Here is a 15,123-nt window from a genome sequence, read left to right on the forward strand (position 1 = left end):
TTAGGACTGCAGCTTTGCCACTCTGCGCCACGGGGCCCTTCATAATAATATTATAAGGTGTCATTTGGCACTCTGGATTTGTACTGGGATGGTTCAGGTGTCAATGCTGTGGGATGGTGGAATAGCAGTTATTCCCCGTTATTTGTTAAATGCTGGTTTAAACAATTCTGTTTTACAGGCCCTGCAGAATTGTGGCAGGTCCCGCAGGGCCCTGATGCTTTTGGGGAGGGCATTCCACATAGTGGGGGCTGCCACTGAAAAAGCTCTTGCTCTGGTGGTACATAAGAATTTAAGAACATAAGAGAAGCCATGTTGGATCAGGCCAATGGCCCATCCAGTCCAACACTCTGTGTCACATAAGAACAGAAGAGAAGCCATGTTGGATCAGGCCAGTGGCCCATCCAGTCCAACACTCTGTGTCACATAAGAACAGAAGAGAAGCCATGTTGGATCAGGCCAATGGCCCATCCAGTCCAACACTCTGTGTCACATAAGAACATAAGAGAAGCCATGTTGGATCAGGCCAATGGCCCATCCAGTCCAACACTCTGTGTCACATAAGAACAGAAGAGAAGCCATGTTGGATCAGGCCAGTGGCCCATCCAGTCCAACACTCTGTGTCACATAAGAACAGAAGAGAAGCCATGTTGGATCAGGCCAATGGCCCATCCAGTCCAACACTCTGTGTCACATAAGAACAGAAGAGAAGCCATGTTGGATCAGGCCAATGGCCCATCCAGTCCAACACTCTGTGTCACATAAGAGAAGCCATGTTGGATCAGGCCAATGGACCATCCAGTCCAACACTCTGTGTCACATAAGAACATAAGAGAAGCCATGTTGGATCAGGCCAATGGCCCATCCAGGCCAACACTCTGTGTCACATAAGAACATAAGAGAAGCCATGCTGGATCAGGCCAATGGCCCATCCAGTCCAACACTCTGTGTCACACAGTGGCAAAAAAAAACACCCCTAAGTGCCATCAGAAGGTTCACAAGTGGGTCTAGAAGCCCTTCCACTTTGCCCCCCCGCCCAAGCACCAAGAATACAGAGCATCACTGCCCCAGACAGTTCCAATAATATGCTGTGGATAATAGCCCCTGATGGACTTCTGCTCCATATGTTTATCCAATCCCCTCTTGAAGCTGTCTATGTTTGTAGCCGCCACCACCTCCTGTGGCAGTGAATTCCACGTGTCCATCACCCTTTGGATGAAGAAGGATTTCCTTTTATCCGTTCTAACCTGACTGTTCAGCAATTTCATCGAATGCCCACGAGTTCTTGTATTGTGAGAAAGGGAGAAAAGTACTTCTTTCTCTACTTTCTCCATCCCATGCATTATCTTGTAAACCTCTATCATGTCACCCCGCAGTCGACGTTTCTCCAAGCTAAAGAGCCCCAAGAGTTTTAACCTTTCTGCATAGGGAAAGGGTTCCAACCCTTTAATCATTCTAGCTGCCCTTTTCTGGACTTTTTCCAGTGCTACGATATCCTTTTTGTGGTGCGGCGACCAGAATTGTACACAGTATTCCAAATGGTGGTGGCCAGCCGTGCTTCTTTTGGCCTGGGGATCATAAGGAGATCTTGTGTACTTGATCAAAGTGCTCTCTGAGGCTCATATGGGGAGAGGTGGACCTGGAGGCAGACAGGTCCTAGGCCACTTCAAACCTCTTTGACTGAAATAAAGTAATGCATTGACCGCTACATCTCCGGGCTGCAACCTAAAAACGTTCAATCTTTGCCGGGCACAGCCCTCTGTCTCCAAGGGAGATTTTGAGATTTATTTGTTCAAGGTTCAAAACGAAGCCCTGCTATTTCCCAGTCGAACAGTCAATGCATTAATTAAACTTTAATTTAAATGATCCGATAACTCTAAACACTAGAGACTTAAAATTGTACTGTTTGGGGGCTGCAAACAAGCAATCGCACTCTAAAGTCTCCCCTAGGGACCATTCAAATGTTATATGCTCCCCACACCTGCAGCCTGAAAATGGTACATTCCACTATGCTACTTCATTCTGCTGGAAGTTTATGTGGAAGTTCTGACTTTTTTGCATAATTGGTGGGCGCATTCTAAAATTTATGCTTTTGGGGGATCTAATTCTTTCCCAAACAGAACAGATTACAAGGGTCCAACTAGATAACAATACCTGAAATAGTTCTTTTAGAATATTGGCCTGACCTACAACTAGGTAAAATAGATTCTGAAAGGCTGGTGATACTGTTAGCAGCTGCTAAATTTTTACTCACAGCAAAATGGAAAGACTCTTCAATACCTACAGTTGAACAATGGGCCAATAAATTAGGGGACCTTTTTATAATGGGGAAAATAAGTAATGCATCGATGCCTATTGAGTTTGGTGGACGACAGAAATTTATTACACTGTGGTCTCCTATTGTTGAATATTTGTCTCCTGCAAAATTTCCCCCCTCCAATCCTTATTTTCGTAAAATGTGTTATTTGTAATAGACCTCTGTATGCAATTTTTAAAATATCTTTGGACAAGAAGTTTTAAGCACGTAGTTTATTTTTGAGTTTTAAAAAAAGTGCCATGTACCGTCTACGACAGAGGCGTCAAACGTGGCTCAGGGGCTGAATCAGGCCCCCGAGCATCTGCTTCCTTCTTCCTCTCTCTTGCTTCCTTCTGCATCACAGCTTGCTTTGCCAGGCTTGCTCAATCGCACAGGAGCTCCAGAGCAAAGCCTCTATTTTCTCCATTGGCTGAGGCTCCTCCTTTGGGGAGGAAGGGGGGAGGAAGAGCTTGCTTTGCCAGGCTTGCTCAATCGCACAGGAGCTCCAGAGCAAAGCCTCTATTTTCTCCATTGGCTGAGGCTCCTCCCTTGGGGAGGAAGGGGGGAGGAAGAGCTTGCTTTGCCAGGCTTGCTCAATCGCACAGGAGCTCCAGAGCAAAGCCTCTATTTTCTCCATTGGCTGAGGCTCCTCCCTTGGGGAGGAAGGGGGGAGGAAGAGCTTGCTTTGCCAGGCTCACTCAATCGCACAGCGGAGCTACTGAGCCAAGCCTCTTTTCCTTCAATTGGCTGTGGCTCCTCTCCCTCTTAGTCCCCTGGGGAGGGAAGGAAGGAAAGAGCCAGAACTTCCTTTCCCCAATTCACTAGAACCATGGTAGAAATACAAAAAAAGCACCTTTAAGACCAACAAGTGCTAATGTTTTAAGGGGTTTTTTTTTAAAAAATCTTTACTTGTGCTTGTCTGTGTCCTTTATAAAGTTTACATCTCTGCTACCTAATCTTAAATAGGTACACACATGGCCTGGCCTGACAAGGTCTCATTTATGTTAGATCTGGCCCTCACAACAAATCAGTTTGACACCCCTGATCTATGGCTTTCCAAGGACAGAGTATGTTTGCATTGCTTGGGGGTTAGCAAAAGCTAACTTATCAAAGATTTCAGGTTTTCACGGCTGGTAACATCATTAGGGTTTGTAGAATATTTCAGGCTCAAGTGCCGTGTTCTACTGGAGAAAGTTTTCCTTCCAAACGTTTCGTTCTCAGCTGCGGAGAACATCCTCAGTGGCGTTGCAGCCGGAGCAGGCGCACAGCAGCCAAGAAGGTCTGAGCGCCTGCTCCGGCTGCAACGCCACTGAGGATGTTCTCCGCAGCTGAGAACGAAACGTTTGGAAGGAAAACTTTCTCCAGTAGAACACGGCACTTGAGCCCGAAAGATTCTACAAACCCTAAAAGCTAACTTATCTGGGGCTCCAAGGTGGATAATCCCTTTGCCTCTTGTCTGAAGGGCATGCAAGACTATGTGTTCTTTCAATCAATACATATTTTTATTTGGATACCTTTTGTGTCTTTTGAAAAAATACGTAATGCATCCAAGTTACATTCCTGCATACAGTTGAGCTGCGTAATGCTACTCGGGAGCAAGTCAAAGTGAACTGCATGGATTTGGGTGCTGGTAAATTTACAAGTCACCAGGGATCCCTAACGGACACCTGTCCTGCTGCCCCCAGTGTTTTCAGAAGGCGCATGTGGCCAGTTGGGGTTCTTGCCCAGGAGGGCTTCTGATTGACTGTCCAGATTTTTTAAAATGCTGATTCGGCAGCAGCTGCCACCGTGGCACTTCACTGTGTGACTGTAAACTGCTGCAGCAGTCATTTTGTGGCAGCCCCTTTCTGGTTGTACTCAGGGCTTTTTTTTTGTAGCAGCAACTTCTTTGCATGTTAGGCTACATCCCCTTGATGTAGCCAATCATCCTGGAGCTTACAGTAGGCCCTGTAAGAAGAGCCCTGTAAACCTTTGGAGGATTGGCTACATCGGGGGGGGGGGTGGCCTAATATGCAAAAGAGCTCCTGTTACAAAAAAAAAAAAAAGCCCTGTGTCTTAAACTGTCTCAAACAGTTTGGGGGCCCTTGAATTAGACCTCGCGGTTCTGATTTTCAGAGGCCTCCAAGTAAGAAGAAGAAAAAAAGCTGGATTTATACCCCCACCCTTCACTCCAAGTCTCAGAGTGACTTACAGTCTCCTTCTCTTCCTCTCCCCACAACAGACACCCTGTGAGGGAGGTGGGGCTGAGAGAGCTCTGAGAGGACTGCTCTTGAGCAGAACAGCTCTGTGAGGACTGTGGCTGACCCAAGGTCACCCAGAGAGGACGAAGAGATTGGATTTATACCCTGCCTTTCTCTTGGGAGTCTCAGAGCGGCTTACAATCTTCTTCCCTCCCTCTCCCCACAACAGGCACCCTGTGACTCAGGTAGGTGGGGCTGAGAGAGCTCTGAGAGAACTGCTCTTCAAAGAACAGCTCTGAGAGAACGGTGAATGGCCCAAAGTCACCCAGCTGGCTGCACATGGAAGAGTGGGCAATCAAACCCGGTTCTCCAGATTAGAGTCACCCGCTCTTAACCATTACAGCCAAACTGACCCCTAACTAAAATTCACCCTAGTTTTCACACATTGTCCCTTTAATTGGAGGACACAACGTTCTATAAAAGTCAGACACATTACAAGCACAACTTTGTCATGCCCACTCATGCCAAACGCAAATGCAGGGGGGCCTTTCACAGTCCTACCCCGATGCCCGCACTCACGTGGCCAAAGCGCAGATGTTTTTGTGCCCGCAGAAGGGGAGCCGGACTGTGGCGAAGGCTCGGCCTTGGTTGAACATCTCCGTGACCTGGGCGGGCAGGTAGTTGGTGGAGACCATCAGCACTTTGCCGAAATAGCCTGTCCAGGTTGTGGGCTCCTCCTGAGGTCTGGAAGTGAGGTGGGGAAAGGAGAGCTTCAGGCAGATATCTGGTTACCGTTCAGGGGCAGCGAGAGCCCTTCTTCTGTTTGATGGCTTTCTGTTCTACAAATACGCTCCTCATGCCATCTAACAGAGGTAAAGGCTAGCCATCAGGTGGTCAGATAGTCAGATAAGATTTTATTTACGGCAAAAGCCATCGTCTTAAACAAAAGCGATAACTATATATAGCCATAAGAACTATCTGCAAAAGCGTGACAAAAGTGTTATAGCGCTATTAAAATTGAAAAATATACAGAAACGGCCATTAAAACAAACGTACTCCGGCATCTTAGGCTTACTAGTAATTTTCTCAACCTAAAGGCAAACCAACCAAATTTAGCTGTTTTAAGAGTAACTGCAGGATATCTGCCCTCCAGGAGTTCTTTACGTTGGCATATTTTTGGACTGCTAGTCGGGGGAGTAATCATGGAAGTCAGGAGGGATTCCCTGTGCTTACTGTACACCTTGCAATCATAAAAGACATGAACTAATGACTCTATGCCATCATTACAGCAAGGGAATATACGAGCTTCATAGGGGATTTTCCTGTATCTGCCCTCTGTCACTGCAGAAGGGAGGGCGTCCCACCTCATAAGGGAGAATATTCGTCTGTATTCATGGTTTTCTAGATGAAACAAATATGGCATGGGAGATAACCTACGAAACGGCTCTACAAAGGCGTGCCATTTTTGTGAGTTATTTAGGCCAGTTTGTCCAGAGGTATCTAATATCCTTTGTGCCACCATCACTCTTGCCTTATCATGTGCCAGGTTGCTAAGGTATTGACTTGAGAGGCCATAAGAGGGAAGTCTTTCCTCTATTGCTTTCAGTCATGGGGGCTCTATAATATCTTGAAGGATTAAGCCTGCCAGCCCTTTGGGATAAAAAAATGAGTCTCAGCCAATATTGGATGGTCAAAAGCAACAAATCAGGGCGACTCAAAGACAGGAGATTTCCTTCTGGGGAGAGGAGTCCCAAACAGGCTTAACGAGGACTGAGTGATGGGAATGTGGACAGCAGAGAGAAGGAAAGAAGAAAGCACCAGGAAATCCTTCTGCTCGATCCCCAGGAAGCAGGGAGAAAAAAACCCAAAGTATCGAGATAATCAGCCTCAGAAAATAAGTATCACTATGATGCTTATTTGTAAAATACATTTTACAAAGAGAATATCAATGGTTCAAACCACTAACAGAATACCAATATACAACATACATAAAAAAAACATTTTGGGAAGGGAGGGAGCTGGAAAAAGCATTTGTGGAACAGGGAACTTGAGTACCGTCCTGTTGCACGAGGATGGATCGTGCACAGCTGCGCATTTGCTAAAAGGATACACTCTGCGCATTGGAAGAATCTGCACTTGATGAGGACTTTCTTTGACTGAAGTGACTTTGTCCCTTTGGACCTGCCCCATCTGGGGAATCACGGAGAAGCACGGAGACCTGCCACCTATCACTTGCCTGTCCTGCTAAGCTGAAAAGGGGAGGAAGAGAGGTGGGGCCAGCTTGGGGGCGCTGAGTTGGGAAGGCTCTGCTATAAGCCGGGGTGTGGCCCCCAGAGGGCCCTCCTGTAGCTACCGGCCTAGGGTGGGGTGGAAACACAAATGCTCCCCGGAAAGTTGTGAAGAATGGGAGGGACTTAAAACCCCACCTCTAATAAATAGCTACAGAATACTTTGTTGCTGTTGTTCAGTCACACAGTCGAGTCTGACTCTTTGCGACCCCATGGACCAAGTCACGCCAGGCCCTCCTGTCTTCCACCATCCTCTGAAGCCTGCTCAAATTTGTGTTAGTTACATCAATAACGCTGTCCAGACATCTCCTCTTTTGCCGTCCCCTTCTTCTTTTGCCTTCTGTCTTTCCCAGCATCAGGATCTTCTCCAGGGAGTGCTCCCTTCTCATTTGGTGGCCAGAGTATTTGAGCTTCAGCTTCAGCATCTGACCTTCCTGGGAACAGTCAGGGTTGATTTCCCTTAGGACTAACTGATTGGATCTTCTTGCAGTCCAAGGGACTCTCAAGAGTCTTCTCCAGCACCACAGCTCAAAAGCATCTATTCTTCTGCGCTTGGCCTTCCTTATGGTTCAGCTCTCACAGCCATACATTACTACAGAATACTTCCCCCCCCCCCCAAAAAAAACCCCCAACCAACCAAAGATTGTTCTACTCAAAGAAAGACTGGGCTTCAACACCATTACATTGTGACCTGAACCAAGATTCCTTTAAGTCATTTATTTAAAAATATTCACACACATCCCTTATCTCCTTGGACTCAAGACAGCTTCAGTCAGTGGTCTGCCACCACAAAAGAAGCTTGAGTTTCACAGTTACAGAGCACAGGAACAATGGTGTTATGTACAAAAATCAGAGAGAGATTGGGGGGGAGAGAGACAGACAGACTCAGTATAAATATTTTGTGAATGTGAAACTGCAGGCAAACCACTCCTCACCTCACAATTTTGCCATCTTCCAGGCCTGGAACAGGGGGTTCGCTGTGTCTGTGTGTAGTGGAGTTATTTGTGAATTTCCTGCACTGAGCAGGGGATTGGACTAGATGACCGTGGAGGTCCCTTCCAACTCTAGGATTCTATGAATTTAAGTCTGACGAAATTAAGTCTGACGATGCCATCGGTGGCTAGATGTAGCTGCAGGTCACCACCGGGGGTGGGGGGCACCCCGGATCTAACAGACTGCGTGCATTTCCCCAGGGCTGCCGGGATGGGGGGGACGACTTACTTTTCTTTCACAGTTTCGAGTTTGAAAATGTGCACCGTCTCCGTGTTGCTGGATGCCGACAGAAACATGCCGTCCATGCTGAAGGCCAATGAGGAGATGCTGACGCACCTGGAGGGAAACGGGCAAGACAAGAATGTCAGATGCCTGAGAGAAAGAAGGCAGGCAAGCAAACAGACAGGGGACTGGGGAGGGAGAGAGATGGAATGAAGGAAACTTTAACTTTAAATGCATTCTCCAAGCTGCTGGATTTAAAGAGAAAAACCCCTTCCCCAAGCCGACTGGGCGGTGGGGGCTTCAAGAGCCATGCAAGATGTGTGATAGAGCCACGCGTGGCTCCCGAGCCACCGTTTGGCCACCCCTGCTATCTATGACTCGTTTCAACATGGATCCAGTCCCAGAGAACAAGTGGAAAGCAACGTTCCCTCTAAGTTGCAGAGTCGTGTGAGCAAAAATTCTACTTTGTGAGCTACTGGCATTCAAGTGGTGAGCATTAAAGTACTGGCATTAAAGGTAACTTTTTCCACTGTTGGTGGTCCTGTCCCAAAAATTCAAAACTACTGGGCCCTTATAGTGGCCAAAATATCAGAAATTGTAGGTTGCCTAGTTCCACTTACGGCAGACTCAATATTATTAAATCTTTGGCCGGAAAATTTTTCAACCCCATTACGCAGAGACCTCGTTTCATTATTGCTGTTAGCTGGTAAAATATTATTGGTCCAGAAATGGAAAACAAGTGGCGCCCCTTCCATTGAAGAATGGCGTGTGAAGGTTAGAGAATTAATGGTTCAAGACAAACTGTCCACACAAATTCTAATTACGGAATCATCTAACTGTAAAAACACGTTGCTGGAGAAATGGTTTCCATATTCGGAATATGTGAATTCAAATGCTTCTGCAGTGGAATCGATATCACCCGAACTGTTGGATTTTATCATTTATAAACAACGTAATGTTAATGAAGTTCTATATTTGTGATGGATATCATGTGAGTGCCTACTACAATGCTTATGGAATTGTATAAGAACCATTTTTTTTTGTTATATTAAAAAGGTTAAAATTAAAAAAGAAAAAACAAAGTTGTGAGCTACTGCATCAATCGGTGCGTTCTGGGGTCCTCCTTCCTGAGCGAAGACAAAAATGTGTGAGCTGGAAGCTAAAAATCTGTGAGCTAGCTCACGCTTACTCAGCTTAGAGGGAACACGGGTGGCAACCTGTAACAATCCACAGTTATTGTACGCAAGGGGTCAGCCACAGACTACGGCAAAGACGCGAGGCTTTGGAGATCTGAAAGTTTACTTCACCTCTTCACTCCTCTTCGGAATTCAAAAAGCTTCTGCCCCTCTGGAATGGAAAATACCCGGATCACTGTCCCCTAGGAGAAGAAACAGGAGCCAAGAGAGATCACAGGGTTTGAGGTACAATGGCTGCTTGGGAGCTCTCGTTATCATGGATGGAGTGACGGGACCTGTTTTGGCATGCTGCGTTCTTTGGGAGCTCTCGTCAGGACCGTGGTGCACCGCAAGCATCGAAGCCCAAATACATCTCTTGTCGGGGGCCAAGCTAACTTGGGGGGGATCCTGACCATCATCTCTGCCTTCAGCACTGGGAAACAAAGTCCCATAATTAGGCTTAGTATCAGATGTGGGATACACAGGGGCTTTTTTTGTGTGTGTAGCAGGAACTCCTCTGCATATGAGGCCACATACGCCTGACGTAGACAATCCTCCAAGAGCTTGCAGGTCTCTTCTTACAGGGCCTACTGTAAGCTCCAGGAGGATTGGCTACATCAGGAGGGTATGGCCTCATAAGCAAAGGAGCAGGGGTGGAATTCTGGCAGGAGCTCCTTTGCATATGAGGCCACACACCCCTGACGTAGACAATCCTCCAAGAGCTTGCAGGTCTCTTCTTACAGGGCCTACTGTAAGCTCCAGGAGGATTGGCTACAACAGGAGGGTATGGCCTCATAAGCAAAGGAGCAGGGGTGGAATTCTGGCAGGAGCTCCTTTGCATATGAGGCCACACACCCCTGACGTAGACAATCCTCCAAGAGCTTGCAGGGCTCTTCATCTAGGGCTTACTGTAAGTGCCAGGAGGAATGGATACATCAGGGGTGTGTGGCCTCATAAGCAAAGGAGCAGGGGTGGAATTCTGGCAGAAGCTCCTTTGCATATTAGGCCACACACCCCTGTCGCAGCCAATACTCCGCTTGCAGGGCTCTTCTTTCAGGGCCGACTGTAAGCTCTAGGAGGATTGGCTACATCAGGGGGTGTGGGGTGTGGCCTACTTTGCAAGGCGTTCCTGCTACAGAAAAAAGCCCTGGGGATACAGAAGGAGGGGCTAACGGGAGATCATTGCCTGGGATGGGGGATGCTCCCATCAGGAGCTGTGGGAAAGCACTAGCAAGGAACGTGACTCGGCTGCAAGAGAAACCAAACAGCGTCACAACACTTTAAAAAGCGGTACAAAACCGTGCCCCTCCCGGACGCAGTAAGAGACCCGAAGCATAACCGAACACAACGAGAGAGCTCGCAGAAAGGGAATCGTGCGAAATCCCAGCCCCTCTTCCCCAGGGCTTGTGCCAATTTGTGCAAAACCGAGACTTTTTTCCAGCCGATGTAAAGCGTCAGCAGGCGGACAGATGTTCCTTCCTACGGCAAGTACAGTTCAGGATGCCTTAAAAAACAAACATATGTCCAGCATGCGCCAACTGGCCCAAACGGTATCCCAGTCGGAAGCACAAACGTTAAATTAGAGGTTTCTAAAAAAAGGAAAGCTTAACGCCAGTGGGAATGGCTGCATAATCTGCCTTCGGTCTGCTTAGAAAGGCAGACTATAAATAATGTAAAGAAATAAAAAGAAATAAATCAGTACTGGCACGATTCACTCGGTTCAGACGGAACAACAAACCCTGGACAGGCCCCATGGAACAACTGTGGAAGGAGCTTGGGACTTGCGGGTATGATTTCTCTGCCCAGCTTGCAAGGAACCAGCAAACTGTAATTTGCAGGAGCGCAAACCACAGTTCGACAAATCATGATTTGTTGGTTCCGACGCTGCCGCAACCCGGTTGGCCGTAAGGCAGGGACTTACTTGTTGCTTTCCAGAACATGAGAGAGGAGGAGGGGTTTGCACAAGCAAGCCGGAAGCTCCTTCTAAAACAAGATCTCTGTTCTCTTCTATAAACTGCTGCCCAGTCTTTGCTGAGCTCCCATAGGGGCACGACCAGGGATGGAATCCTATCAGGAGCTCCTTTGCATATTAGGCCACACCCCCCCCCCCCGATGTAGCCAATCCTCCAAGAGCTTACAAAAAAAGAGAGCCTTGTAACTAAATCGGAACCATACCTTTTCGGACGCCGTGGCCAGCTTGGTGCCGCTTGCGTCGAAGGCTAACGCAGCCAGAGGACTGTCGTGGGCGGGGATCATGTTCGCTGCTCTCTGGGGGAAAGGAAGGGGGGGGGGAAGAAAGGTGATGACGAATGAAGACGTTAGCCCAGCCTGGTCAGCCAGCACACGACCAGATCCACAAGCGCGGGCGATTGGCTTGCGGATACTGAGTTTCTCGGGAAGCTCACCAGGTTAATGGTGTCGAAGACCTGCACTTCTCCAATGGTTGCGCTCCCTGGGTAGGCCAGATAGCAGTTGTCGTTGTTTATCGACAAAGAGCATAAGCCTAGGAAGAGAAGGAAAAGGTGGGTCAGCGTCTCCGGCCATGACATGCTTTGCAGCAGGGAAGTAGCCAGTCTCCAGGGTTGCGCTGAACGGCTTGGAATTCTTCCCGCTCTCCGAGAAAGGGAAACACCGACCGTTGCCCTTTTGCTTCCCAGCCGGTGACGTCAGGAACTGGGAGGGATTAAAAGCAGCATTCTGGTGAACTTGTGGTGGGGAAATGACTGAAGCGTGTGATGATGCAAGGCACTTTTTTTTTTTCCAGGGGACGGGAGATGTATTTTTGTGTCCGTTTGTGTGTTTGGATGTGAGTGCGCCTGGAAGTCACGGTGGCCTCAGAGAAGTGGCTGAATAAAGCCTGCCCCTGCCTCCCAGAGCTGGTATTCCAAGGAGGTCTCCCATCCAGAGTCAACCCTGTTTCGCTTCCAGGATGAGATCGGGCTTGCCCCTGGGCTCTATCCAGGTCAGGAAGCAGGTCACATTTCCGAAGCAAGGAAGTCTGGGCTTTGTGTCAGACACTGGAAAGCTTTCATGATAAGATATGATGCTGTGTTCAAACTGCAATGTGTTGCCTGACCTAACTGACTCCATTTTCTAACATTTGCTACTAACCCCAAATAGAAACCTTGAATATCAAAGTAGAAATGAAGCTGTTACTAACCCTACTGTGAATTCCTGTCCTTGATACTAACAAAGGCAACAACCCTTTGAAGATAAAATGCCTCCGGGAGGGCCAGCAGAGCTGTTCCTGTGAGAATGGGAACCACAACGAGATAAGGGAAAGCAAATGTGTGAAATGTATCACTCTAATGTGGGAATGTAGATTTGTTTAGAAAACCTTCGATGTGCATCTAGTTAAAACATCTACGCTCTAGGAGAGAGTATCAGTTCCAATGTATCCATGCTCAGAAACTATGAACTATCAAATAAAGTCTTAACATTGAAACAAATGGAAGTCTGCCTAATTTGAAGCTCCATTGTCTGACACTTTGTCGGGATCTAACAGGAATGCCCTTCAGAGAATTCTTGGACCGTGCCAACTTTCCTGCCCGCCATGACCTGGAGCGCCCAGGCTAGCCCGATCTCATCAGGTCTTGGAAGCTAAGCAGGGTCAGCCCGGGTTAGTACATGGCCGAGAGGCCACCAAGGAAGCCCAGGGTTGCTAGCCCAGGGAAGTCCAGGCAGGTGATGGGCAAACCACCTCTGAACGCCTCTTGCCTTGAACACCCTACAGAAGGGGCGCTGACCTCTTTGAGTCTGCAGGCTCCCTCAGAATTCTGGCGCCGCGTGTTGGGCACAGCCACAAAACGGCTGCCACGACGACGGCCGGTGCAGCTGACCAGTGAAGATACTTGTGTTGCGTTGCAGCCGAAGCAACATTTCTGAAAAATATGCACAGCCAATCACATCTTCACAAGATCAAATCAGAAGCCTTGTGGGACCCAAAGCCAATCCTGGCCTTTTCTTATGGGAGCCGAAAGGCAACTTAGGATCCAAGGCTACGTGTATCGCCCTGAGTTTGTTGGAAAAAAATTGGGAGAGAAGTGTAAAATGAAAGGCAAAATAGTATTTGCTACAAGCAAAACAACTGCTGGGGCTACCATGGGATGTCCGACAAGTTGGCTTGGCTGCTTTCTTCCGCGTTGTCCCTTCATATGTGAAAAGTTAGAATGCGTGCAGAATTCAAAACAAAAATTATTCTTTCTTTAAAACAGCTCAGAAGCTTAAGACTGGAAGTGTAATGCAATGAGTGTGTGTGTTTTAAAGTAATTATATGCCCAAAGAAAGACAGAATTTCTATTAGGGTTTGTAGAATCTTTCGGGCTCAAGTGCCGTGTTCTACTGGAGAAAGTTTTTCTTCCAGACGTTTCGTTCTCAGCTGCGGAGAACATCCTCAGTGGCGTTGCAGCCGGAAGGTCAGAGCGCCTGCGCCGGCTGCAACGCCACTGAGGATGTTCTCCGCAGCTGAGAACGAAACGTCTGGAAGAAAAACTTTCTCCAGCAGAACACGGCACTTGAGCCCGAAAGATTCTACAAACCCTAATGATGATGCCAGCCGTGAAAACCTGAAATCTTTGAGAATTCCTATTAATCATAATCTTGCTGCAATTATTATGCAATTAGCTGCAGACATTATTTGAAGCTGCTATTCACAAACAGAGAATGGCAACTTTGTCAAAAATAAAGTTGGGAAACGCGAACAGCCGACTGTATGGGCTGGTGAGAAGAGTTCGGAAAGAACCGACCCCCTCTGGCTCTCACCTGCAGGGTTTGGGGGCGTCTCCCTGATGGTATGCAGCACCTTCATGTCCCGTATGTTGTGGATGTACAGAGACTCCTCTAGGCATACTATCAACCTCTGGAGGGAGGGGAAAAAAATCAGAGAGGAAGAGAAAAACAAAGATGAAAAACACAGCAGCAACACAACCTTGCAGCGCTAAATTTCTTAGAAATAGTTAACGGGCTTGCTGAAGTGTTAAAAACGCTTTCTGATTGGTCCAGCTCGCCCAATAAAAAAACACAGGGCAGCTTTAAATCCAGCAGCCTCGATTTCGACTCCAGGCAAACTTTTTCACCCGCCCGATCACTTACGCAGGCCACCTATAACAACTGACGGAACCAAATGTACTCGCCCGGTATTTCCGAGGCCTTATGTAGGGGGGGAGATGTAAACCTGGCCAAGAGCGCCAGCTGCCCGGATGGTGGCCTAGTCTAGGGGGGGCAGATGCTGCCACCAAAAGATGACATCGCTCGAGGGCCGTTTCAAGGAACAGTGGGTCGCATCTGGGCCTCCGCCTGCTTTCGAAGGCTCTGGGTTGGACGCTGGCTCTTCCTGTTTCCAGGGCTGGCGCTGCTGGAGACAGAAAGAGCCAGCTTCGAATGCGGAGCCCCCAAAGCAGGTGGAGACGCAGATGCAGCCTGCAGGCAACCGGGCTCTTGCTCTTCCTGTTGTTCTGTCCCTCTTTTCCAAGCCAGGCATTTTGAACTCTGTGGCTGAAGGGACCGTGAATTCCACACAGCGAACTTGATATCGAGACATCGTCTCCGGCCCCTGAGGCCCCAAACTGTTGAATGACAATTTTCTGAAACGGGTTCAGAAATATGCCTCGGGCGAGAGGGCTTTGGCTTGCCAACGTGCTCCTCCATGCCATATATGAAGTGGGGGGAAGCTGCAAAAGCTGGGGGGGGGGGGACAGAGGAAAACCTGGCAGGCTAATCGGACAACTAGGTCCTCAAGATGCTCCAAAGCAGGCGCATATCTTACGTTCATGGAGACATAAGAAGAAGAAGAATTGCAGATTTATACCCCGCCCTTCTCTCTGAATCAGAGACTTAGAGCAGCTTACAAGAAGGAGAAGAAGAACTGCAGATTTATACCCCGCCCTTCTCTCCGAGTACGTTGTTCAGGTGTTGTTCAGGTGTGTGCTTGTAAGTTGCAACCCTACCTATGATTTATTGACATTCATTACAGA

At 48.0% G+C, this 15,123-nt stretch overlaps 1 protein-coding gene across 2 annotated transcripts in view; it reads right to left on the reverse strand.

Moving 5' to 3' along the window:
- Positions 1 to 15,123, reverse strand: part of WIPI2 (WD repeat domain, phosphoinositide interacting 2) — a 236,297-nt gene that overhangs the window by 181,721 nt on the left and 39,453 nt on the right. For both annotated transcript variants that reach the window (XM_060260764.1, XM_060260763.1), the window contains exons 4-9: positions 13,913 to 14,009; positions 11,557 to 11,654; positions 11,327 to 11,419; positions 9,284 to 9,354; positions 7,983 to 8,090; positions 5,053 to 5,217 (exon numbers count right to left, since the gene is read on the reverse strand). In XM_060260764.1, the coding sequence (XP_060116747.1) occupies positions 5,053 to 5,217; positions 7,983 to 8,090; positions 9,284 to 9,354; positions 11,327 to 11,419; positions 11,557 to 11,654; positions 13,913 to 14,009 (632 nt within the window). The remainder of the gene's footprint in view (positions 1 to 5,052; positions 5,218 to 7,982; positions 8,091 to 9,283; positions 9,355 to 11,326; positions 11,420 to 11,556; positions 11,655 to 13,912; positions 14,010 to 15,123) is intronic.

This window comes from Heteronotia binoei, chromosome 20 (genome assembly GCF_032191835.1).
Source record: "Heteronotia binoei isolate CCM8104 ecotype False Entrance Well chromosome 20, APGP_CSIRO_Hbin_v1, whole genome shotgun sequence".
Taxonomy (NCBI): domain Eukaryota; kingdom Metazoa; phylum Chordata; class Lepidosauria; order Squamata; family Gekkonidae; genus Heteronotia; species Heteronotia binoei.